The sequence below is a fragment of the Bufo gargarizans genome, chromosome 9 (genome assembly GCF_014858855.1).
Source record: "Bufo gargarizans isolate SCDJY-AF-19 chromosome 9, ASM1485885v1, whole genome shotgun sequence".
NCBI lineage: Eukaryota > Metazoa > Chordata > Amphibia > Anura > Bufonidae > Bufo > Bufo gargarizans.
In genome coordinates this window covers 192,889,732-192,914,759 of record NC_058088.1, presented here as the reverse complement: position 1 = coordinate 192,914,759, position 25,028 = coordinate 192,889,732, and the positions used below count along the sequence as shown (strand labels likewise).

General features: G+C 46.9%; 1 protein-coding gene across 2 annotated transcripts in view; it reads right to left on the bottom strand.

Moving 5' to 3' along the window:
• Positions 1-25,028, bottom strand: part of ABCA2 (ATP binding cassette subfamily A member 2) — a 77,260-nt gene that overhangs the window by 7,936 nt on the left and 44,296 nt on the right. The window contains exons 15-36 of one of the 2 annotated variants that reach the window (XM_044306658.1): positions 24,036-24,209; positions 15,074-15,176; positions 14,872-14,986; positions 13,786-13,976; positions 13,337-13,487; positions 12,963-13,167; positions 12,465-12,629; positions 11,990-12,170; positions 11,419-11,631; positions 9,663-9,859; positions 9,411-9,581; positions 9,152-9,318; positions 7,335-7,455; positions 6,969-7,250; positions 6,350-6,556; positions 5,550-5,652; positions 4,934-5,259; positions 2,585-2,798; positions 2,399-2,504; positions 2,145-2,317; positions 1,889-2,063; positions 131-246 (exon numbers count right to left, since the gene is read on the bottom strand). In XM_044306658.1, the coding sequence (XP_044162593.1) occupies positions 131-246; positions 1,889-2,063; positions 2,145-2,317; positions 2,399-2,504; positions 2,585-2,798; positions 4,934-5,259; positions 5,550-5,652; positions 6,350-6,556; positions 6,969-7,250; positions 7,335-7,455; positions 9,152-9,318; positions 9,411-9,581; positions 9,663-9,859; positions 11,419-11,631; positions 11,990-12,170; positions 12,465-12,629; positions 12,963-13,167; positions 13,337-13,487; positions 13,786-13,976; positions 14,872-14,986; positions 15,074-15,176; positions 24,036-24,209 (3,856 nt within the window). Of the gene's footprint in view, positions 1-130; positions 247-1,888; positions 2,064-2,144; positions 2,318-2,398; positions 2,505-2,584; positions 2,802-4,933; positions 5,260-5,549; positions 5,653-6,349; positions 6,557-6,968; positions 7,251-7,334; positions 7,456-9,151; positions 9,319-9,410; positions 9,582-9,662; positions 9,860-11,418; positions 11,632-11,989; positions 12,171-12,464; positions 12,630-12,962; positions 13,168-13,336; positions 13,488-13,785; positions 13,977-14,871; positions 14,987-15,073; positions 15,177-24,035; positions 24,210-25,028 lie in introns of both variants that reach the window. The other variant, XM_044306657.1, reaches the window with a different exon arrangement.

The following is a 25,028-nucleotide window of genomic DNA, read 5'->3' as shown; positions in this document are numbered from 1 at the left end:
CGGAGCGCTGTTTGCAGTAAGTAACATGGGCACTGCGAGCGTATGGTTATGTGAATGGGCCCTAAGAACAATGGGCTATTTCAGACACTATGACCCATCAATGCCCACATGTCGGATTGGCAGAACTCACCCGTAGAGTAGGAAGAGGGACAGTACAGCTGGGAAGTTGGTCGGAGACGTATACGCAGGAAGGTCAAACACAAACAGGATAATGATGCAGCAAGTAGCAGGAACCAGATAATTTAGCTGAAAAAATTAAAAAAAAGGGAACATAAAAAAATTAAAAATAAACTCTTTTCTGAATGCAAAGCCTTACAGATAAATGTCAAACCTGCTGCAATAAAAAAAAAAAGTATCTGGGCAATGGTGTCCCTTCAAGGGAGGCAGACCACCCGACTGCCACTGGCCCGGCTTCTATTGTAGTCTATGGTAATTGTGTCAATTCCTAGGCATTAAGCTCCCCCTAGTGGTGGCTTCACCCAGCCAGCTTTGTAATAAGAGGAAGATTTTTTCGTATATATGGGTATATAAGGTGTTCAGAAAAAGTGCAATTTTTTTTTTTAAGCACCCATTCCACGTTTTCGGGAAAAAGCCGGCGAGGTGGGGATAGCTTTTCTACTACAATTTGTTTTCCATTAAAATTTCTTCTAAGGAAATCTGTCCCCAGTTTTATGGTGTCCTAACTAAGGGCACACAGATCCTCTTAGCAAAATGCTGGGTCACTTTCTGCTAAAATCGTGTATTGAACTGTGTATTACAACCTCTTGATTATCTCCCCCCTATGTTATTAAAGGGGTTATGCCATCTTAGACAATGGGGGCATATCGCTATGCGGCTCCATACAAATGAATGGAGGGCGGCAGCGCATGCGCAGTGCGCCCTCCTCAACTTTCTCCGCTCCGTTCTCCTTGTAGGTGGGACCCGCACCTATCAGACAATGGGGGCATATCCTAGCAATATGCCCCCCATTGTCTAAGATGGGATAACCCCTTTAATTCAGTTGGGAAAAAAAAAATGTCAGTGGCATAGAGGAAGCCAGAAGCTCATGAATATCAAGACTTGTTGCCATCTACTGGAGCTGTTAGAACATAGCAGCATAAGGCCTCATACACATGTCCGTTTTTTTTTGCGGATCGCACACAGAGGCATCCGTATGTCTATCCTGCAAATTACAGGACATGTCCTATTCTTTTTCTCGTCCGTTTTCCAGAGAAGAATAGCCATTTCTAATCAATGGAACTAAGAAAGATTGCACATGAAAGGTATCTGTAATTTGCGGATCCGTAATTTGCAGAAAGCAAAAAGGGTAAGGTCATGTGCATGGAACTGGTGACAGGTTACCTTTAATGCAAAAAAAAGCCAAATCTGGGGCACTGAGGTTTGCATTCTGCACTGCTTGGAAGGGACTGATGCAGGCAGGCTCGGACTGGCCCACAGGGGTACAGGGGAATCCCCCGGTGGGCCCCTAGTCTCCCACCACCTGCACATAACACAGTAGACTTACTGCACTACCTACATATATTCAATGTACATCACCTCAACCAGCCTATGTCCATATAAAAAATGTGGCAGATTATTTATTATATTTGAGTGTATCTGTACGGTGGGCCCCCAAAATAAATTTTACTGGTGGGCCCTTGGTACCCCAGTCCGACACTGGATGCAGGCGTCCTAGAAAACTAGGAGGGGGCAGGGGGACTCGTAGGGCCCTATGAGATCCGTATACGGACTTGCGTATGGCTTCCACAAATGATGTAGAAATTGAAATCCCCGTCCTGTCACGACGCTACAGAAAAGCCAGGGATTTCAGCAGCAGATTTCACCCTTTACTGTAAAGTCGGTGCCAGAAAGCGTCTGCTACGTGTGAAGCCGCAGGGGCCAATCTCACCATGTCCCAAACATAATTGGCCAACCAGTAGATGACAGGGTTGCAGCCGCTGACAAACTGCAGGTGCTTTGCCTTAGTTGATTTCTCCGCTACGAGGAACACGACAAAACTCGCAGGAACGAAGGACATGGCGACAATGATGAATATGGCGATCACCACATCTGTGCCTTGTAACCTAAACATGGACGAGAGGAGCTCGTGAGAAGACCGGGAGGTCGCGGCTCAGACCTATGGGTGAGGGTCATCATTTACATACAGGTAGTCCAAGGAGAGGCTGGCGCTAGTTTTGTTCATCGGATGATTGGTAACGGTGATACCATAGGCGGCACGGTTTCCTTTGGATGCTGGCAAGTTGGCCCTCAAGATGGCATTATTCAGGGCATTGAGGTAGGTGGGCATACTGTGGTATCCTTTATTGTTGTAAAATGCCTAAAATATGAAACAGGTCGTTAGTCAAGACTGTTGGCGCCGCGTTGTCAGATGGTCTTAGAAAACGTGAAATGAGCCGACCTGAGCCGTGTGTCTAACCGCAATCTTCCGTAACATAGGGGGCGCCTTTGTCCCGAAGGATGCTGGGATAGATTTCTGCACATTTCCAAATGTCACTGCCCCGTACCTAGTTTAAGAAAATTGGAAATAACCCATACGGTACTTTTATTCAAAGGAAGCAGATCATATCGGTGCCCCGTGACTTACCTGTGTAGTCTGAATCGATCCGAGGTGTACAGCAGATATTCACTCACATTCCGTCCACTGATGTCCACCATGATGTCCCCAGTGACAACCTTCATTTGGTTAGGGTGGCCACCAACCCCATTTGGACAAGAGAAGCCGGTTCCTTGCATGGAACATGTACATCTGACTGGCTCATGGATGCGCCGGGGCAGAGGAGGAGTGGTGGTGATGTCTTCTGCTGGATGAGAGGCAAAGGATCTATTCAGTGGGTGGAAATGGCTTCCAATGTCATCATAACAGTTTGCGCGTGGAAGTCTTCCTGGTGATGTTGTTAGAAGCGGAAACCTTTCCCTTTTCATATTTTTAATCAGGGCCGGCCTAATCTGGACCTGCGCAGCCACACAAGGCGCTAAACCCTCCCTAAATCAAGGGGGCGCCACTTGGCTGGTATTGCTATAGCCTTTCCTCCTGTCCACACATGAAGGAGTTAGGCCTCATGCACACGACCACATGCATTTTGCGGTCTGCTAACTGCGGATCCACAAAATACACATACCTCCCGTGTTGCATCTGCATTTTTTGTAGACCCATTGACTTCAATGGATCCGCGGCCCTCATTGAGGCCAAGTATAAGACATGTTCTATCCTTTTGCAGAACAGACATACAGATGCAGAAAGCACGTGCTTTCCACATCCGTATGTCTGATCCTAAAAAAGGTAAAATATTTCAGCAAAAGGCTGAAGTCCATGGATTTCCAAAAAAAAGCAGACAGCACATGGAGCGCATCCGTATTTTACAGATCTGCAGTTTACATGGATTAGGCCTTAGCAGCGGAGGAAGCAATGGAGACTCTCTGCTCAGAACCCGGACCTTCAACTTATGACATCGTGCAGCAAAGGAGGAGGTAAGTGCCCGCTGGAGCTGTTTGTGTCTGTGCAACAGTATATGTGCGTATAAATATACACTTGTATGCATGAGTCGTTATTTGTATCCATTTGTGTATCTGTATGCACGTGTATAAATGTGTCTGTGCATATGTATACGAGTGCTCTATAGGGGTAAAAACTGATCTTGTTGCATCAGTTATGCATAGGATCCGTTTTTTTACAGGATCCAGTAAAAAAAAATGGATCCTGTTGCATCAGTTGTCATCCGTTTGAGCCATTTCCGTCTGAGATTCATTTTTTTAGATGGAAACAAAAGTACTGCATTTTTTCTCCCGTCTAAAAAAACGGATCTCAGACAGAAATGGCTCAAACTGATGCAACAGGATCCGTTTTTTTTTCTCTCTCTCATATTCTGACAGATCAGAAGAACGGAAAGCTAAACGGTGATGTGAATGCACCCTAATATGATGAAGCATAGTAAGACCGCTAAGTAAACAAATTACCGTGGAGACTGGATGAGCCTTCAATGCAGGTCTTCCCCGTGGCTTTTATAATATTATATATAATATATACTCACTCTGGTAGTTAGGATAAGCGGGCGCAGTACAGAGGCAAAGTACAAGTTCGTAATTTAAACTTCAGTGTTTATTCACACATGCAGTGTGTGACATGCGTCACTTTTGCAGTGTTGTTTTTACTTCACACCCAATGGCAAGTTAATATAACAAAAGTCACCCTGGTGGCAGTTCTGCCTCAGAAAGTTCAAATACAGGCTTTAGGCGGCCTGTTCCCCTGACACACGGGTCTCCGCTCTCCAGCCCAGCACAGGCCTCAGATCCCAGCACACAGACTCCTGAGCTCCACTGTCAGACGGAGGTAATCCTCTCCACCTGGCAGTGCTGGCTGGTTTTTATGCCTGGCAAAACCCGGCCTGGAACATGGGGAGTAGTCACCCACCCAGCACTTTGACTAATCCCAGTAAGAGCCGTCTCGGATCAGCTATTACAGCCATGCTAATACCAAGGTTTTTCCCTGCAATGTCCATGTAGTTCAATAAAGTGAACTTTCTACTAACCGGGGTGAGTGCCGTGGAATATATCTATATTTACCTTGGACTTTTTTCATGTATTGCCTTCCTCTGTTGAGCACCCCCATTGTTAATCTGGACTTCTATAGTGTTCTGTGTGGTGCCGACCATCCTATTTTTCCTTCTATGGAGTTATATATATATATATATATATATATATATATATATATATATATATATATATATATAAATATTATTATTTTTTGCGTCAAGAGGAATGAGCCACACGGTCCTCTTGAAAGTCACATGCAAAATGTACATTAAAGGCTCATCCAGTCTCCAAAATGTAAATTGATTTGGTCACTTGGACCAATTTTGACTTTAATCCTATTTTGATTGATCACATAGGTACTGAGTGGTTCTGTCTCGGTCAGTAGGTCTCTACATAATCTTACCAGGTACAGAGGGAGGTAGATAAGTAGTGGCATTCCACAGGTGAGCGAGGTCCTCCTCTGTTGGATACTCCGAAGGGGCCGGAGAGGGCGGCAGAGGCACAAAGTTGGAGAGTGGTAGCCCCTGGGTGAAAGAATCCACGCACATGGCATCAAAGTACTGGGCTGCCAGCATCTTGGACTCATTGCTGTTTAAATTGAGGGATTGCACCAGCTGATCCAAGGTGCTGTTAAACGCCGTCTTTAGAACACAGGTAGCCCCGATACCAGAAGGTAGGTAGAACGTGCTAACGAGCATCTGAGGACTGGCGTCTGGGGACAGCTTTAACCTGGAAGAACAAGAGGCACATACAAATACGGCATTGCCAGACTGGGTGGACACCAGGGTCCTCTTCCATGCTCAGACAGACAGAAAGGTCATCTGCAGCTGGATATGGTGTAATAGCATCCATTGCTTGAGAATGGCTATACTACTAAGGGCCACACTAGGCCCAGAATACACAGATTTCTATAATCTCCTTCCGTTTTTAGCACAGATGAATAATGAGCGGACTACGCGGCTAATCCCCTCGTTTTCTTTGCATTACATTCATTTTCATGGGCCTGGTGCACAGCGTACCTGTACTCTGGCTGCTCTTCATTAGCGTAAGGAACAAAGTTACCCCTGGGCTGAGTATAGTTGTGATACTGAGAGGGGGACAAGATCAGCGGCGGGAGATCACCTGATGGAAAAAACACACTAATTAGCAGAAATCTTGCAGACGCATAAATAATGCAGGTGCCTGTCTTCCCGATACACGAAGATGAATTAAACCACGGCCTAGAATAATAATTTGTAGACAAAAGGCCAAAGGACGACACTAGTAAATGTGCTGAAAACAGTAAATGCGTCAAGCTCCACGTCAGTGCTTTCTTCTAGAATATATCAGGCAACTGCATACATAACAAGTCCATAATACAGTGCATGCCGGGGGGGTCCTAATGTCCACCATTATATGGTAAGGTGGTCTATAGTCTGCAATCTGCTGATAAACGAAGACCCTACTCAATGCCAGGCTTACACACATTCATGTCAACCGCCCATAGACGTGTATGCTCGCGTAGGCCAAGGATGCACGTGTTGTCAATGGGAAGAGGGCACTAAACCACTGGCAGGCATCTCATGCTTAAATCTAACAGCCCGATCCTTTATTCCCTTGACATCTGTCATCCGGGTAGAGTCAGGAGACCCCGATACACATTAGATGATCGTCTGGTCTCAGGTTCAGCCAATATTAATCTACGGTAATTTGTGTGTGATCAGATAAACATATCTTCCCCAGGCGGCCATATGGTTATCAAAATGGCAGATTGCAGTTCCGTATTATGGGGGGTCTTGGCACAGTAAGCAAAACCCAGAAATACAGAACCGTCACTTACCAATCTCGGGCACAGACAATGCCACAGTCATGGCAACGCATACAAAGAATGCGGGGAGAAGAATTTGGGAGAAGAGGGCTTTGGTGTTCCTCTTTGCACAGTGGAAACGCTTTACAATCAGTCCATGGAACTGCCGCAGCTTCAGCCAGGAACCTTCCAGCTTGTAGCTGCCTTGACCGTCTATGACCTGCTCCTCGACCTCTGGATCTGTAAATCAAGAAAAGATGGTCATATCGAACTACGACCCAGATGTCCCAACCCTGAAGATGGCGTAAGCCAAGACTGGCTGTCTAGATCTGCACCAGATTTGTCACAGGGGCTCAGGCTGGATGATGAATCTGGAGCAAAGACAGATTATGCCAACTATTGGTTGTCTCAATTTGTCAGAATTGTGGCACAATTTTGGTGCAAAATGGCGCATCTTAGGCCCTGCCCCTTTCTCTATAAGCACCACCCCCTTGTTGAGCATGTCTGGAAAAATAAAGGGTACAAACCCTAGATGCGCCAAATTGCACCACTTTTTAAACAGACTTTTGGTGCAGACACATTAATGCATCTGGGCCTTAGTTTTTTTTTGGATGCATTGCTGCATTGAAGTGTTGGTTTTTAAGCCACTTACCTTGCAGGCTTAGGTTCTCCACATCCTGTGAGGTATCAAACAACGGCGAGTAGTCACCGTAGAACTCGGCGTACGCTCCACCTTCCTCTCCTCTCACAGATCCCACAGAAGAGGATGAGCCAGAACGCAGGGAACCAGGGGACAGACCCGGGAGAACTTCTGATGCAAAGTTGTTGAGTTCTACTTCGGGTTTGTCTTCTGGATCAGTCAAGGATGATGGATCAGTGCTGGAATCTGGCTGAATAATAGGCCGCAAAGTGTCTTTCTTCGACTCCTTCATATCTAGAAGGCAAGAGGGTCGTGATGAAGAAGGATATGGAGGACATCAACCCAGTACTCAAGCCTGGCTAATATTCTGGGACAAACCTGCATCACTGTTTTCAAGGGACTGGTCTTCTTCTGACACCTTGAGGAAAACTTCTTCCAAGGTCGTGTCCATCAGTCCAAAGCTGGTTAAGTCTAGATCATCAAGGCTCTGCTCAAGGTGCTGGAAGGGATAAATGCAATGCAAGGGGTAAAACACTAAAAACATTTAAAAGGCGTAGTACGTGAGTGGTGATGGTGTCAATCAGTTTCGCCTTGCACCATGTGTAGTGTCAAAATCTACTAACAATGCTAGGCAATCAGAGTAAGACTATGTTTGCTGTATATACCAGGAAAGTTCCTGGCATCAAGGATCTGGTCACCCAGTGTCCTGGTATACACTGGCATATCTTTTACTGTATCGAGATGTGTACTATACTTTTCTATGTTTTCTTAAAAGGGATTTTCCAAGAGTTTATACTGATGACCTGTCCTCTTGATAGGTCATCGGTGTCTGATCAGCGGGGGCCCCGCCAATCAGTTGTTTGAGAAGGCACCGATGCTTGCAGTAGCGCTGCAGTCTTCTTCCACCTTTACCTAGACCAGTGACGTCACATTCATCGGTCAAGTGGTCTAGGAGCAGCTCAGCTCCATTGAAGTTAATGGGGCTGAACTGTGATACCAAGCACGGCCACTATACAATGTACGGCGCTGTGAGTGGTGATCTGGGAAAAGGCCGTGGTGCTAACACCTGGGACTTCTCAAACAGCTGATCGCCACGGTCCCATGAGTCGGACCCCCACCGATCAGATACTGATGACAGTGATGGCTAACCTACGACTCCCAGCATGCTCCATTCATTTCTATGGAGTTCTGAGAACAGCCAAGCAAGTGTACATCTTGGGAGTCGTAGTTTTACAACAGCTGGAGTGCTGGAGGTTAGTCATCAGTATAAAAGTCTCGGAGACCCCTTTAACCATAGGAGTCAATAGGCAACACTATGGGGCACATTTATAAAGCTCGTCTGCTTTCAGACATAAAAATCAGACAGGCATATTTGATTCGGTTGTCAGTCTTTTGCCGAGTATTTATTAAAAGTCACACAGCAGTTGATGGATTAGACTTGGAGTATTGGTATTAGTCTGACCTCTGGTGGTTGTTTTTCAGTTCAGACAGGTTCATATTCACTTAGACTGGTCTAATATATTTGCACATGAAAAATAGTTGCATCTGTGCACAGAAAAGTTGCTCCCTGAAAGTGCGACTTTTAATGCAAAAAAAAAGGTCACACTTTACCACTTAAAACTGTGAAATAAAAGAAGCCAGTCCTGGAGTGGAGTTGCCCAGACTGAATGAGACTTTTTTTATTAATATTATTATTATTTTTATTTAAATTATTTTTATTGTAATTTTTAAATACAGTACATATAAATATAAAAAAAATTAAAAAAATATATAACATTAATATTAAGACACAGGTGTAACATATACACACGTATTTTATAAAAGTTTTAAATATTAATTTTTTACATTGTACCATTCTTTGTGTTGGAATGGAGTCATCAGATTTTCTATTTTGTGAGTTTGCAAGTGTGTTTCAATAAAATGTTTTGAATTACACTGTTTATGCATCTAATTCATGCGTAAAATATGTGCACCTATGAGTCGAATGAAGCGCAAAACCCTCCAAAACAGACGCACTTTTGGTATATAAAACACCATATTTTCAACTAAAAACAGGTGCAAACACTATAGTAAATGTGCCTATACAGTGGCATATTTCGGAACCCAGTGGATATACACCAGGCAATAGTCTCAGCATCTGACGGAAGGTTCAGATACCTTACTGGACGAGGAGAGCTCAAAGCTCAGGTACCTACCTGGAAGAGACGCTCAAAACAGCCTTTCCTGATGGACTCGCTGGGGAGGATGTAGGACAGCTCCGTATTTGTGTCAGAGACCAGGAGACAGGAGGCCACATATTTCTTAATAAACTGAGACACCCGCGGTTCTGAACAGGGACTGATACAGGAGGTTGAGCCGAAATCTGAAGAGTGGGTAGAAATAATAATACTGCAATACTCATGTTGCTTACAGAACCCCATTTCTCAGTGACTTGGAGGCACCTCTATTACCAACCTGGGCCACTCTGCTTTTTCACCACCGTTAATTTATATCCATCTCCGTAGGTACTCTTCAGAAACAGCGGAGAGCCACAACATTTTAGCTTCCCGTGAGAAATGATCGCAATGCGGTCACCCAGAAGATCGGCTTCATCCATATGATGGGTGGAGAGGAGGATGGTGTGGCCTACGGAAAAATCGAATGCTCAAAAGCCGCCATTGAAACCCCGAAAATGAATAAAGAGCGAAATGCTCTTGAGGGTCTCACCTTGTTTGTACTTCAGAATAAGATCCCATATTGCCCTTCTTGCATAGGGGTCAACGCCGGCTGTTGGCTCGTCTAATATAACAGCTTTGGACCCACCGACAAAAGCAATCGCCACGGACAGCTTCCTTTTCATTCCTCCGGATAGGGTCTGGACCAGAGAGTGACGCTTGTTTGATAACTCCAGGTCTTCAATCATCCTGAAGAGGGCAGGATAGAGGTAAAATAAATATGGACCTCTCCTGATGAGGTTTAGTGAATTCCAAGTCAACCAGTACACATTAGATAAAGGTCTGCTGAAGCCCCCCCAATTTTGGCTGGACCGTCCAACCACCTTATGTGTATGTGTGGGCCTCCTGACTCTCCCTCGAGGTCAGATGCTGAGGGAAAGAAGGGTCGGGCAATTGGATTTTTACTGCCCAATCCTTTTGTTCTTGTGGAGATGCAAAGAGGTATCTCCCAAGGAAGACAACCATTTTGCCAGTGCCAACTATTGGAAGCGGTTCCCTATGATTCAAGATCCGACTTTCCACAAAGCCTTGGGATTTGACAAGGGAATATAGCCAAGCCAAATATCCATCCGTAGACAGCTGTTTCGGGCTGCTTGCCCCTCATCAGTAAGAAGTAGGATTCTGGCTGGTTCAGGGAGATGCCTTGGAAGCTTCTTAGGCATGGTGATGAGAGCAGTCCTGTATGGAGACTTACTGGAAGTGTTCCATGGGAAATTAATGTGCAAAGAGGTATCTCCAAGGAAAGAGAACCATCTCGCCCGTGCCACCCCAAAACAGCTATCTACAGATGGATACCTGGCTTGGCTATATTCCCATGTCAAATCCCAAGGTTTGTTGAAAAGTCGGATCTTGACTCACAGGGAGCCACTTCCACAAGGTGGCGCTGCCGAGATGGTTTTCTTTCCTGGGAGATACCTCTTTGCATATTTGTTTTCCATGGAGCATACAGGACTAGTCTCTTCAAGGAGATTCAGCACCCTGCCTAAGCTGCTCCTTGAGGAGATATACCGATGCCAGAGGTGTCTGGCAGTGGCTTTTTACCCGTTTAGGACACATGCATGCTTGGCTGAACCATTGGAGAGGTCGGGAGAGTGTTTGGCCACAAGCCCCCTAATGTGCATGGCCAGCTTTAGACAGAGGATGCATCAGACCTCAGAAGGCAGCAGGTGGCATACAGCCAGTGGGTGAATGTGCCCAACAGCAATGTCTATATCCTTCCAAATGCCTCTGTCTACAGAGATGTCAAAGCCACAGATAAATCTCAATTATCTGTAAACGGCTTCCATTATGTTATGAATTATTTAACCTTTTAACAAATCGTGGTAATCATCTGGCATCAGCATCTAGAAGACAATTACACAAGTAAAAGAGATTCAGAGAAACTCCTCTCCTCTGGGGATTCAGAAAGAAATATCAGAGAACAGGCAGACCTAGCGGTATACCCGCCGTAAAGGCAAACTGGAGCATAGCGTTGCGGTGGGGCTCATCACGTGACATGCCACAAAGTCTGACCCCCACTAACGACACATACCTATTCACTGGCGCTCTGTTCCAGCACTAAGGGTCCTGTCCACGCTGCTTCTGATCCCCTCTGGACCATCATCACGTGCACTGACCTTAGCGGTGAAGCGCCCCTAAGCGGCACATGAGGGGTGTCCTGAGCGGGGTACCCCCCTCTATGATGTCTTTTGGAACTTACATACATAACTAAACTCAAATGACCTCAGTAAGGTTTTCTCAGTACATACTTGCCCATCTCCTTGCGTATTGCCTCCTCAGCCATGCCCTTCAGTCGGGAGTAGAACCAGAGATGTTCTTCTACAGTCAGTTTGTCGAAGAGCACGTTGTGTTGAGGACACATGCCCAAACTCTTCCGAATCTCATTCATTTCAGTGCGAATATCATGTCCATAGATGGTGGCTGAACCAGAGGTTGGGGGAAACAGACCGGTGAGGATGGACCTGTACGGGCGGAGAGTGCTAGGGTGAGTCCAGATGTAGCAGAAGAAATCAGACGTAGATTTTGCTGGAAATCCGTAGCGAATCTGCAGCAAAATCCGCAAGTGTTAAATGCAGATATTGCTGCATATTGTGCTGCAGGATTCCTCCCTGTTCAAGTGTTGGCACGTCCTGTAAAAATCTGGCATGCCCTTAAGTTGGGCCAGATTTTTTTTCTGCTTCATGTAGATGGGGTTTATAATTACTGCAGATTACTGGTGTAGAATCCGTACTGCAAATGGACAACAAAGCCGTAACATCTGAACTTAGTCTTACAAGACTGCCAAATCTGTTCTTGTTTGGAGAATGAGTAAAGACTTACATGGTGGTGGTTTTTCCCGCTCCGTTATGTCCTAGGAAAGACACCACCTGGTTCTCGTGCAGATTCAGGCTCAGTTTGTTCAGTGCCAGCTTTTTACCGGTCTTGTAGATTTTAGTCAGCTTGTCAATACAAACAACTAACGGGAGATGATTGGGTTCTTCTTCTATTCCGCGGGTCTCCTCTGGTAGGGTCAAAAATGCAAAACTAGGTCAATTTGGTCAACTAGGTTTTTCCTACGGCTACATTGCAATGTAATGGTGATCACATAGAAATTAATTGGGTCACAGCGACTGATAAATAAAAATATATCGCTTTTTTGTGATTTAGTTTTGGATCTTTTTTTAAACTAGCATTGCGACTTCAATCATTTCTAAGGGATCACCGCTACACTGTGATGCCCCTGCGATACCGGCCACAACACCAGGCGTGCCGTGTAGCCTTACCCTGGTTGCAACCTAGCTAGGACAATACATACCTAGTCTTCGACTCTCCATGGCACAGGCTTGGTCTTCTTCCATGATGCTAAGACGAGTTGGCCGCGACCATGGCCAAGACCATTCCCAGGTTTCTATACGACCACTTCCGAGCCAATAAGATCGTTGGAAGGGAAAGTACCAGGGTCGGGGAAGTCCATACATGCCTAGAAAAAAAATATTTGTGTATAAATGATATATTCCAGCCTCTAAAAGGTAGGTCCTTAAACTATGGTGATACCACCGCCTTAATCTGCATGCGTTAGGTGCGGATTGTGTTGTAGGTTTACTGCAAAATTTCATGTTAAAGGGTCAAGATCTTGGATTGAGATCTACAGCATGTTAGCACAAGAATAAACATGCTGGAAATGTTCCGCTACATGTGGATGGCGTTTTGAAAACCCCCTCCACATACGTCTTGTGCTGTAAATTGCTGAACCTGCAGAATCCGCCAAGTCTGAACTTACTCTAAGGTAACCACTCCAAGAACATGACGATACCTGGGTGAACGGCTTCAATGTACCAGGTCAAAATGCCGTACGCTACTGCATCAATTATCAGCATCATCATGGACAGCATGAGGTTGAAGTCATCCCCTTCCACCGGAGACTGGCTTAATGTTTTCCACTGGATTCCGACCCCTGCCACCTCGTACAATGCAAAGTACTTGGAGCCGAGGCCAAAGGCAGTTGTAGACATGAGCGACTGTATGGGTAAAGGGTGACAAACACAATCTGTAAGGCCTGGCTGATGATATAGGCAGAGGGCACAATATTTAGGAGATTAGTGATTTTTTTTCCCGTACATAATGATATTTCCTGGGTATTTTTTTTATTATGCACCTGAAACTGGTGACTTGAATGACCATACTTACGGCAATGCACTTCTCGAAGGCGGTGATTTTATCATGTGCCACTTCTTCCCTGATCGCGACATACATATAGGGAACGTAGCTGAGGAAGTAGATTATCCCACCGCAGGCAGAGGCCAACTTAGCCTTGGAGTAAAGTACGGACACCAGGAAGCTGCAGGGAGGCGAGTTATAGTCAGAGGGTAAGGACAAGTAATGTCTATGGATGTCCCCCACCCCCATCATCTTCTATAGCAGGGATGCTCAACCTGCGGCCCTCCAGCTGTTGCAAAACTACAACTTCCAGCATGCCCTAGTAGCTGTAGGATGTCCAGGCATACTCGGAGTTGTAGTTTTGGAACAGCGGCTCGGGCATCCCTGCTCTATAGCCTCCTTAAAGTAGTGACCAAAGATCATGGCGGCTGCTTAGCCTTCATTTGTTTGTTACCGAGCTCATCTTCAGTGATACTCACCAAAACATGATGGTGGCCACAGCGTAGATGGAGAGGAAGAGCCAGATGATGAAGACATTGCTGTGCATGAGGACTTGGCCGTACTTTAGGATGCCGGTAAGAGCGGTCACGGAGATGGAGAGCTGAACAAAGCCTGTGATAAACCAGGCCACCCAGTGCACGGCGTTATTCAGACCCATCATCTTCATCACCTGAGGGCCACAAAAAGGACAATTCAGTCGGTTAGAAATGAATGGCACCACGGACAATGCCAGCGGCATTATAGAACTGGCCTCATGGATCAAAAATGATTATGTGCAAAATGGTTTACTTGCTGTTGGCATTCTGTGAAAAAGATCTATCTTGAGGAGGTTGTCTGGTTAATATTTTTTATAGAATGGTACAAACAAAAAATAAAAATTTATGAAAGCTCTATGGCAGTTTTCTGGTGTGGAAAAGTTGCATATTTTGTTGCAAGTGCCATTTTGAGACAAATTTGCAACTTTTTACCTTTTTGGACACACTTGCCTCGTTTCCAAAAAGTGGGCAGAAGGAGGTGGGCCATGGGCGGGGGCTCTGCAGCCCGACTCTCAACATGTGCATCAGGAAATTAGCACACGTTACACCAGAAAGCTATTTCAGCTCCGGGCTGGAGTAGATTTTATTTCTGGTGCATGGATGGCATAAAAAACAACAAGTTTATCAAGAGGTTCGCATCTCTTACTCAATCTGTTGCATCTTTCGTTAGTGCAGGGCAGATTAAGACCGCCGTACACGACACCGGTTTTGGTAAATCCCCCCTATGGTACTTACCATCAGATATGCCGTTGCTCCCCTTTCAACACTTCATGGTTTCTATTGACACACAGGAAATGCCAATTCAGCCAATCACTGGCTGAGGCGGGTCTCCACTAAGGCCTGGGATTGGCCGAGCGTACATTTCCTGTGTGTCAGGAGTACCCAGGAAGGAAGCAGTGGAATGGGAGCGCCAGGGGATTGGCGATTTGTTGCTATTGGCAATAGTACCACTGTAGTGTATTACAAATCATACTCTGTGTGCTTTTTGCTAAACTTTTTTTATCTCATTTTGGAAGACACTTCCATTACCTCTTTCAGACGATGCTCCTTCTCGGCTACTATGTGTTGGATCATCATAGCTACAGAATACACCCAGGAGATGACCATACACAGCGGCATCATGTGCTCGATCACAAACAGGAAGCTGCAGGCAAATATTCCGTGCAATTAAACTCTGTTCCAAAAATGGGGCCCCGATACACGATAATAGTAATATCGAACTCATGCTTACTCGTCACGCGTGTAACACGGATATGGAAACATCTGCACATAGTTTCCAGGTTCCACTACATCATGGCCCACAATGGTATTAATTATCGCTCTCTCCATCATATCTGTAATGAGAAGTGATTGCTAATCATAGAGTGAGAAGGTCTTCAGCTTTCTAATAGATTGTGTGTTCATCACCGTTTTCAAGATCTCTGCCTCTTGTCAATAAATTTTCTCTGAAAACTGCCATTAACATGTCCAGCTGATATATGTGCATGTATCAATACTGTGTATAAGGGCCGGGCCACATGCGGCATTCAGGCAGCCGGGATGTGGCCATAAATTGCAGTGGTGTGGGGCTGCCGCAAATTAATTGTTAAAGGGCATCTGTCAGCAGATTTGTCCCTCTGACACTGGCGGACCTGTTACACGTGCACTTGGCAGCTGAAGGCATCTGTGTTGGTCTCATGTAGGGCTGCAGTAAACGATTATTTTAGAAATCGAGTATTCTACTGATTACTTTTATGATTGAGTACTCTAATAAGAAAAAATGAATTAATAGACTGTTTTCCTTTATAAAAATTAATCAGACCCCCTGTCATCAGTCTCCACACCCTTCATCCTCCCCTGTGCGATCAGCCCAAGTGCATCAGTTCCCCCCAGTGCCTTCAGCTCCACGTCCCCCCGGTGCCTTCAGCTCCACGTCCCCCCGGTGCCATCAGCTCCACGTCCCCCCAGTGCCTTCAGCTCCACGTCCCCCCAGTGCCATCAGCTCCACGTCCCCCCAGTGCCTTCAGCTCCACGTCCCCCCAGTGCCTTCAGCTCCACGTCCCCCCAGTGCCTTCAGCTCCACGTCCCCCCAGTGCCTTCAGCTCCACGTCCCCCCAGTGCCTTCAGCTCCACGTCCCCCCAGTGCCTTCAGCTCCACGTCCCCCCAGTGCCTTCAGCTCCACGTCCCCCCAGTGCCTTCAGCTCCACGTCCCCCCAGTGCCTTCAGCTCCACGTCCCCCCAGTGCCTTCAGCTCCACGTCCCCCCAGTGCCTTCAGCTCCACGTCCCCCCAGTGCCTTCAGCTCCACGTCCCCCCAGTGCCTTCAGCTCCACGTCCCCCCAGTGCCTTCAGCTCCACGTCCCCCCAGTGCCTTCAGCTCCACGTCCCCCCAGTGCCTTCAGCTCCACGTCCCCCAGTGCCTTCAGCTCCACGTTCCCCCAGTGCCTTCAGCTCCACGTCCCCCCAGTGCCTTCAGCTCCACGTCCCCCCAGTGCCTTCAGCTCCACGTCCCCCCAGTGCCTTCAGCTCCACGTCCCCCCAGTGCCTTCAGCTCCACGTCCCCCCAGTGCCTTCAGCTCCACGTCCCCCCAGTGCCTTCAGCTCCACGTCCCCCCAGTGCCTTCAGCTCCACGTTCCCCCAGTGCCTTCAGCTCCACGTTCCCCCAGTGCCTTCAGCTCCACGTTCCCCCAGTGCCTTCAGCTCCACGTTCCCCCACCCCAGAGCCATCAGCTGCTCCCCCTCCCAGTGCCACCAGCTCCCCCCACTGCCATCAGTTCCCCCACTGCCCCTCCTAGCCATCAGTGCCCAGCCACAGAGCCAGTGAACTAAAATGTCCCGACGATATGTGTACGTCAGGATCTAGTGCAGCGTTGTGCGGGCAGGCGGGTTACCACGGAACGTGAGTAATAACAAGCTCTTCACTCACACTCTGTGGTCACATGTCACAAACGAATCATCGATTCGAGGATTTTTTTTGTGTCGAGTTAATCGATTAATTCGAGTAATAGTTTCAGCCCTAGTTCCATGTTCGTATGTGCCCGCATTGCTGAGAAAAATTATGTTTTAATATATGCAAATGAGCCTCTAGGAGCAACGGGGGCGTTACCATTACACCAGTGGCGTAACTACCGGGGAAGCAGGGGAAGCAGCTGCTTCGGGGCCCGGCGCCCCAGCAGCGTGTGTGACAGTTTATTTTCAAGTTAGTTAAATATCGTGCGCAGGGCCCCTTCACAGCAGCCGCTAGTGTGATCTAATCTTACTGTCTGCTAAAGTCTCCTGGTCTGGGATTCGAACCCACAACCTCCAATCTATCAGTGAACCAGTGGCAAAGCATTTACCCTCACAGCCATAAAGGCTGCATTACAACTGATTAGGAAAGAAAAAAAAAAAACTACATCTATACACGTGACAGCTGCCCAAACACACCTAGCACTGCTATATCTGTATATGACAGCTGTCCCTGCACACTCAGCTCTGCTATATCTCTATATATGACAGCTGCCCCAGCAAACCCAGCTCTACTACATCTATACACATGACAGCTGCCGAAACACAGCCAGCTCTGCTACATCTATACACATGACAGCTGCCCCCAACACACCAGCACTGCTATATCTCTATATGACAGCTGTCCCAGCACACTCAGCTCTGCTATATCTCTATATATGACAGCTGCCCCAGCAAACCCAGCTCTACTACATCTATACACATGAAAGATGCCTAAACACACCCAGCTCTGCTACATCTATACACATGACAGCTGCACCAGCACACTCAGCTCTGCTATATCTCTATATATGACAGCTGCCCCAGCAAACCCAGCTCTACTACATCTATACATGACAGATGCCCAAACACACCCAGCTCTGCTACATCTATACACATGACAGCTGCACACTCAGCTCTACTATATCTCTATATATGACAACTGCCCCAGCAAACCCAGCTCTACTACATCTATACACATGACAGCTGCCGAAACACAGCCAGCTCTGCTACATCTATACACATGACAGCTGCCCCAGCACACTCAGCTCTGCTATATCTCTATATATCTATCTACTGTATAGCAATACTTAGAGATATATAGATGTAGCAGAGCTGGGTGTGCTGGAGCAGCTATCATATCTAAAGATATAGCAGAGCTAAGTGTGCTGGGACAGCTGTCATATAGAGATATAGCAGTGCTGGGTGTGTTTGGGCAGCTGTCATATGCATAGATGTAGCAGAGCTGGGTTTGCTGGGGCAGCTATCATATATAGAGATATAGCAGAGCTGAGTGGGCTGGAACAGCTGTCATATAGAGATATATCTGAGATACTGCTATATCTGTATATGACAGCTGTCTCAGCACATTCAGCTCTGCTATATCTCTATATATGAGCAGCTGTCATGTGTATAGATGTGAGCCAGCTATAACAGTAGAAGTCTCATATTTTTTCAGTCAGCCACAAGGCAGCTGGTATGGTCTAGTGGTTAGCTGCTTTGCCTCTGAAGCAGAAGGTCGTGGGTTCGAATCCCAGCAGAATCTTTTCTCAAATACAAGCACTGACTCCATATAAGGACATACAAGGCGGGACACAGGAAGAGGCTGCATCGCATCGCTGACATGGAGGTAAGTAGAAGTGTTTATTTTTTATTTTTTTAATACCCGACTGTTACTGCCATGGGGGAGCGGGAGGCACCTGAAACTGGCACATGGGGGGAGGGGGGTTGGCACCTGATACTGGCACCTGGGGGGGAGGGGGGTTGGCACCTGATACTGGCACATGGCGGGGGGGGAAGAGGCACCTGATACTGGCACATGGGGGGGAGAGGGGTTGGCACCTGATACTGGCATATGGGGGGGGGGGGGAGAGTGGCACCTGATACTGGCATATGGGGGGGGGGGGGAGAGTGGCACCTGATACTGGCATATGGGGGGGGGAGGGAGAGTGGCACCTGATACTGGCACCTGGGGGGAGGGAGGGGGGGTTGGCACCTGATACTGGCACATGGGGGGGGAGAGGGGTTGGCACCTGATACTGGTATATGGGGTGGGGGGGAGGGGAGAGAGGCACTTGATACTGGCACTTTTTTTGTGTGTGTGTGTGTGTGGGGGGGGGGGGGAGATGGCACTATGATACTGGGACATGGGGGGGGAGGCACCTGATACTGGCACCTGGAGGGGAGAGGGGGGGTTGGCACTTGATACTGGCACATGGGGGGGGGGGGGGAGAGAGGAACCTGATACTGGCACATGGGGAGGGGGAGGGAGAGAGGCACTTGATATTGGCACTTTTTTGTGGGGGGGGGGGGAGATGGCACTATGATACTGGGACATGGGGGGGAGGAGAGAGGCACTTGATACTGGCATGTGGGGGGGGGGGGTTGGCACTATGATACTGGCACATGGGGGGGGAGAGGCACTTAATACTGGCACTTTTTTTGGGGGGAGATGGCACTATGATAATGGGACATGGGGGGGAAGAGAGAGGCACTTGATACTGGCACATGGGGGGAGATGGCACTATAATACTGGGACATGTGGGGGGGGGGAGAGGCACTTGATACTGGCACATGATGGGGGGGCATCTATGGGGACACTTACTGGCACATTATTGGGGGGCATTATGGGGGACACTAGGCCGGCAGCCTATCAGAGGCCGGACACTGAGGGGCATCTACTGGGGAACTATATATGGGGCATTTTATACTGGTACATTATGGGGGGCACTAGCAGGAAGGGGGAGAGGAGCACTATAGGGGAATTTACTGGGGGCACTATATAGGGGCATTTTATACTGGCACATTATGGGGGCACTATGGGGACATTAGCTCAACTGGGGGCATTACAAGGGGGTATTTTTGCACTGTCACATTATAAAGAGAATTATTACAACTGGGTGGGCATTATGGTGGGCTTTATTACTCCCCCATGGTATGAGCCCCTAGTAGCAGCACCAGCCTCTCCCTGCTCTGCTATCCCTCTGCCCCTTCTCCAAATCCTTATTATGAAATCTTTCTCATTAGGATAAAACACAACATCAGCTCCGCCGAGCCCCCGGCCAAAGTGTGGAAGTGGCGTCCGAGACCCCCAAGGGCTAAGTGTGGAAGTGGCGTCCGAGATCCCCAAGGGCCAAGCCAAGAAATTGTAAGTGTTCATATGAAATATGTTTATGTTATACACATATAGCCTACACTGTGCCCCACAATGTACAGTATACCGCTACACTGTGCCCCACAATATACAGTATACCGCTACACTGTGCCTCACAATATACCTCTACACTGTGCCACACAATATACAGTATACCTCTACACTGTGCCTCACAATATACAGTATACCTCTACACTATGCCTCACAATATACAGTATACCTCTACACTGTGCCTCACAATATACCTCTACACTGTGCCTCACAATATACCTCTACACTGTGCCACACAATATACAGTATACCGCTACACTGTGCCACACAATATACAGTATACCTCTACACTATGCCTCACAATATACAGTATACCTCTACACTGTGCCTCACAATATACCTCTACACTGTGCCACACAATATACAGTATACCGCTACACTGTGCCACACAATATACAGTATACCTCTACACTGTGCCACACAATATACAGTATACCTCTACACCGTGCCACACAATATACAGTATACCTCTACACTGTGCCCCACAATATACAGTATACCTCTACACTGTGCCCCACAATATACAGTATACCTCTACACTGTGCCTCACAATATACAGTATATCTCTACACTGTGCCACACAATATACAGTATACCTCTACACTGTGCCCCACAATATACAGTATACCTCTACACTGTGCCACACTATATACAGTATACCTCTACACTGTGCCCCACACAATATACAGTATACCTCTACACTGTGCCCCACACAATATACAGTATACCTCTACACTGTGCCCCACAATATACAGTATACCTCTACACTGTGCCCCACAATATACAGTATACCTCTACACTGTGCCCCACACAATATACAGTATACCGCTACACTGTGCCCCACACAATATACAGTATACCGCTACACTGTGCCCCACACAATATACAGTATACCGCTACACTGTGCCCCACAATATACAGTATACCTCTACACTGTGCCCCACAATATACAGTATACCTCTACACTGTGCCCCACAATATACAGTATACCTCTACACTGTGCCCCACAATATACAGTATACCTCTACACTGTGCCCCACAATATACAGTATACCGCTACACTGTGCCCCACAATATACAGTATACCTCTACACTGTGCCCCACAATATACAGTATACCTCTACACTGTGCCCCACAATATACAGTATACCTCTACACTGTGCCACACAATATACAGTATACCGCTACACTGTGCCAAAGGAGTGGGGTTTACACAGGAGGAGGGAGATGCGAAGCGCGCTGAGGGGGCCCTTACAAATATTTGCTGTGGGGCCCAGTCACTTCTAGTTACGCCCCTGCATTACACCTAGAGGCTCAGCTCTCTAGGCAACTGCTGAGCCCTCTGCACTTAGATTGACAGGGCCAGGCAGTTAAAATGTCATCACCTCTGGTGCAGAGGACACAGCAGCTGCAGAGAGAGCAGAGTCTCTAGGTGTAACGGTAACGCCCCCGTTGCTCCTAGAGGCTCATTTGCATATATTAAAACATATAGTCATGGGACCAACACAGATGCTTTCAGCTGCCAAGCGCACATGTAACAGGTCAGCCAGTGTCATAGGGACAGATCTGCTGACAGGGGCCCTTTAGGCAGCCACACAATTTTGTGGCAGTTGCACAACGCCATCATTGCAATCTGCCTAAGGCCCCTTTCACACGGGCGAGATTTCCGTGCGGGTGCGATGCGTGAGTTGAACGCATTGCACCCGCACTGAATCCTGACCCATTCATTTCTATGGGGCTGTTCACATGAGCGGTGATTTTCACGCATCACTTATGCGTTGCGTGAAAATCGCAGCATGTTCTATATTCTGCGTTTTTCACGTAACGCAGGCCCCATAGAAATGAATGGGGTTGCGTGAAAATCGCAAGCATCCGCAAGCAAGTGCGGATGCGGTGCGATTTTCACGCATGGGTTCTAGGTGACAGTCTATTCACTGTATTATTTTCCCTTATAACATGGTTATAAGGGAAAATAATAGCATTCTGACTACAGAATGCTTAGTATAATGGTGCTGGGAGGGTTAAAAAATAAAAAAAAGTTAACTCACCTTATCCCCATGATCGCCTAGTTCCCGGTCGGTCTCTTCTTTAGCTGTGGCTAAAGGACCTTTGGTGATGTCAGATCACATGCTCCATCACCATGGTGATGGACCATGTGATTGGAGCATGTGATCTGACATCACCAAAGGTCATTCAGCCCAAGCCCACAGCTAAAGAAGAGACCGACCGGGAACTACACGATCATGGGGATAAGGTGAGTTAACGTTTTTTTTTTTTTTTAACCCTTCCAGCACTATTATACTAAGCATTCTGTATTCAGAATGCTATTATTTTCCCTTATAACCATGTTATAAGGGAAAATAATAGAATCTTCAGAACATCAATCCCAAGCCCGAACTTCTGTGAAGAAGTTCGGGTTTGGGTACCAAACATGCGCGATTTTTCTCACGCGAGTGCAAAACGCATTACAATGTTTTGCACTCGCGCGGAAAAATCGCGGGTGTTTCCGCAACGCACCCGCACATTTTTCCGCAACGCCCGTGTGAAAGAGGCCTTAGGGTCCATTCACACGTCCGTTGTTTGTTTCCTGATCTGTTCCGTTTTTTGCTGAACAGATCTGGACCAGATCTGGACCCATTCATTTTCAATGGGTCCTGAAAAAAAATCTGACATTGTGCTGTCCGTTTTTTTTCAGGACCCATTGAAATGAATGGGTCCAGATCTGGTCCAGATCTGTTCCGCAAAAAACGGAACAGATCAGGAAAGATACAACGGACGTGTGAATGGACCCTTAGGCAGACTGGGAACTTAAAGAGGCCCTGGAAAAAAAAAAAAACGTAGAGAGAGTGTCCCCATATTGTATGCGAGGCTAAATTGACAGAAGGTGGGGAAACACAAGTAGGCAGAGACATCAGAAGTCAGCGGAGTCTGTAATACTGTAATGCAGTAAAAAATACCGCCCCAGCAGAACCGAATACCACAGTGGAGCATAAAATACTTCCGATTTCACCACAGTATTCAGCTGTAACAGCTTTCCAAGGATGGTGATGCAGTGAGTTCAGGAAGACCCTGCGGCCCGCTGGTCAGGTACATATATGCCTGATGCTCTTACTATTAATTAATGCTGAGAGCATCAGGTCATTATGTACCCGGCCAGCGGCCCAAAGAGCATCGCCGCACTGGGAACTGTCCCTCTAAGGCAGGTATGGCCAACCTGCGGCTCTCCAGCTGTTGCAAAACTACAACTCCCAGCATGCCCAGTCTGCCTACAGCTATCAGCCTACAGCAGGGCATGGTGGGAGTTGTAGTTTTACAACAGCTGGAGAGCCGCAGGTTGTCCAGCCCTGCCCTAAGGTCTATGGCCAGTCCACCCCTGCAATCTGCTGTATGGTTTTGCTGGTGAAACAGATGTGTTCTGTCAAAATCAGGCGGCTACTTAATAATCAACTTTAAAATGTGACCGCTGTGGTTTTTCGTTCACATCTTTGCCACATCAGTGACTCCACATGTGGCCTTTCTCTAAGGGTATATTTATATGGTAAAATAAAGATTATATATACTATGGTAATACTATGAAACCTGATGAAGGGGAAGTTTTACTCCCCGAAAAGCGTTGTTTCCATTAAAGAAGAATATTTATACCATTGAGACCATTTCCATTGTGGACTTGCGACGAAGCAGAACCTCCCTTTTATTGCTAAAATGAAGATTAGGGCGCGCATTCACCACTGAACAGGGCTAATCCGTGGTCAGACCCGTGGCATGACAAACTGCAAATCTGCAGCAGAAATCCCAAAAAGTCAGCCTTGGATCTTCCCCAGATTCTGTGGCAAATACAGGTTGGATTTTACCAACGTGTACTTTAAGCCGTATGAACATGTAGACGTGTCAGCTGGACATGAGACAGGTTTTCGGTACATGACTGTTTTCACAGGGATCTTAATGGTGAGGAACAGAAAAAATAAAGTTCATTATCATGTTAATATTCTGCACGAAAGAAAGACAATAGAAGACTATAATGACCTTGTATCCAGACAAAGCCGTAAAGGAAGTAGAAGCGGCCTCCAGTGTTGGGTCCGGGCCTCCAGTACGCCCGGCGGATTTCATTGGTCTTTTCTGTAAAACTGGAATTCTGTCTGATCTTGTACATGACGTGCGGAGGGAGAGAACCATCAGGTTTGGTTTGGAAGATGACACCTATAAAATAATACAGCATCTTCACGGAATCGCTCAGATTTAAAATTTACAGGTAATTAACACTTTTAAACAGCAGTTTTCCAACACTGCACAGCAGGGGCGCACACAAATCTCATAGGGCCCCATAGTAAAACTTAATGTGGGCCCCCTTCCCCACCCAGTTTTCCAATTACAGTACTCCTAAGCAATGCAGAATGCAAACACCCCAGATATGATGTTTTTTTTTTATTAAGAAGACAAAATTTTAATAAAAAAAAAATAAAGTCACCCTCATCCACCCTCACATCTGACCTTTAGGTCAGTGAAGTTGAACAGGTGCTTTATAAATATGGGTCTGACCACTATAATTTCTCAAAGTATTCACACCAGATAACTGCCATAAATATATAGATAAATCTCCTGCTTCCCATCTATTACGAAGCTGGCTACCTGCAGCCACCACTAGGGGGAGCTCAGTGCAAAGAGATAACTACAGCTTTCATTTCAGTCCATCTCTTTGCACTTAACTCCCCCTAGTGGTGACTGCAGTCGTCTTCACATCAGACCAGCGCCGGGCTCTGTAGCAGTTGCATGGTTTGCTTCCATTGCAAGTATGCCACTGCTCCATAGTATTAAAACTATGTAGGGCTCATTCACACGACCGTATGGTCCGCAATACACGGGCACCGGCCTTGTGAACTCAGTGCTGCGGACGCGGACCCATTGCCTTCAATAGATACCCCAAAAGACACGTCCTATCTTTAGTGGAGCGGAGGCACGAAACGGAAGCCCAAGGAAACACTCGTAAGAGCTTCTATGGGCGTTCGGGTTTGTGTTTCC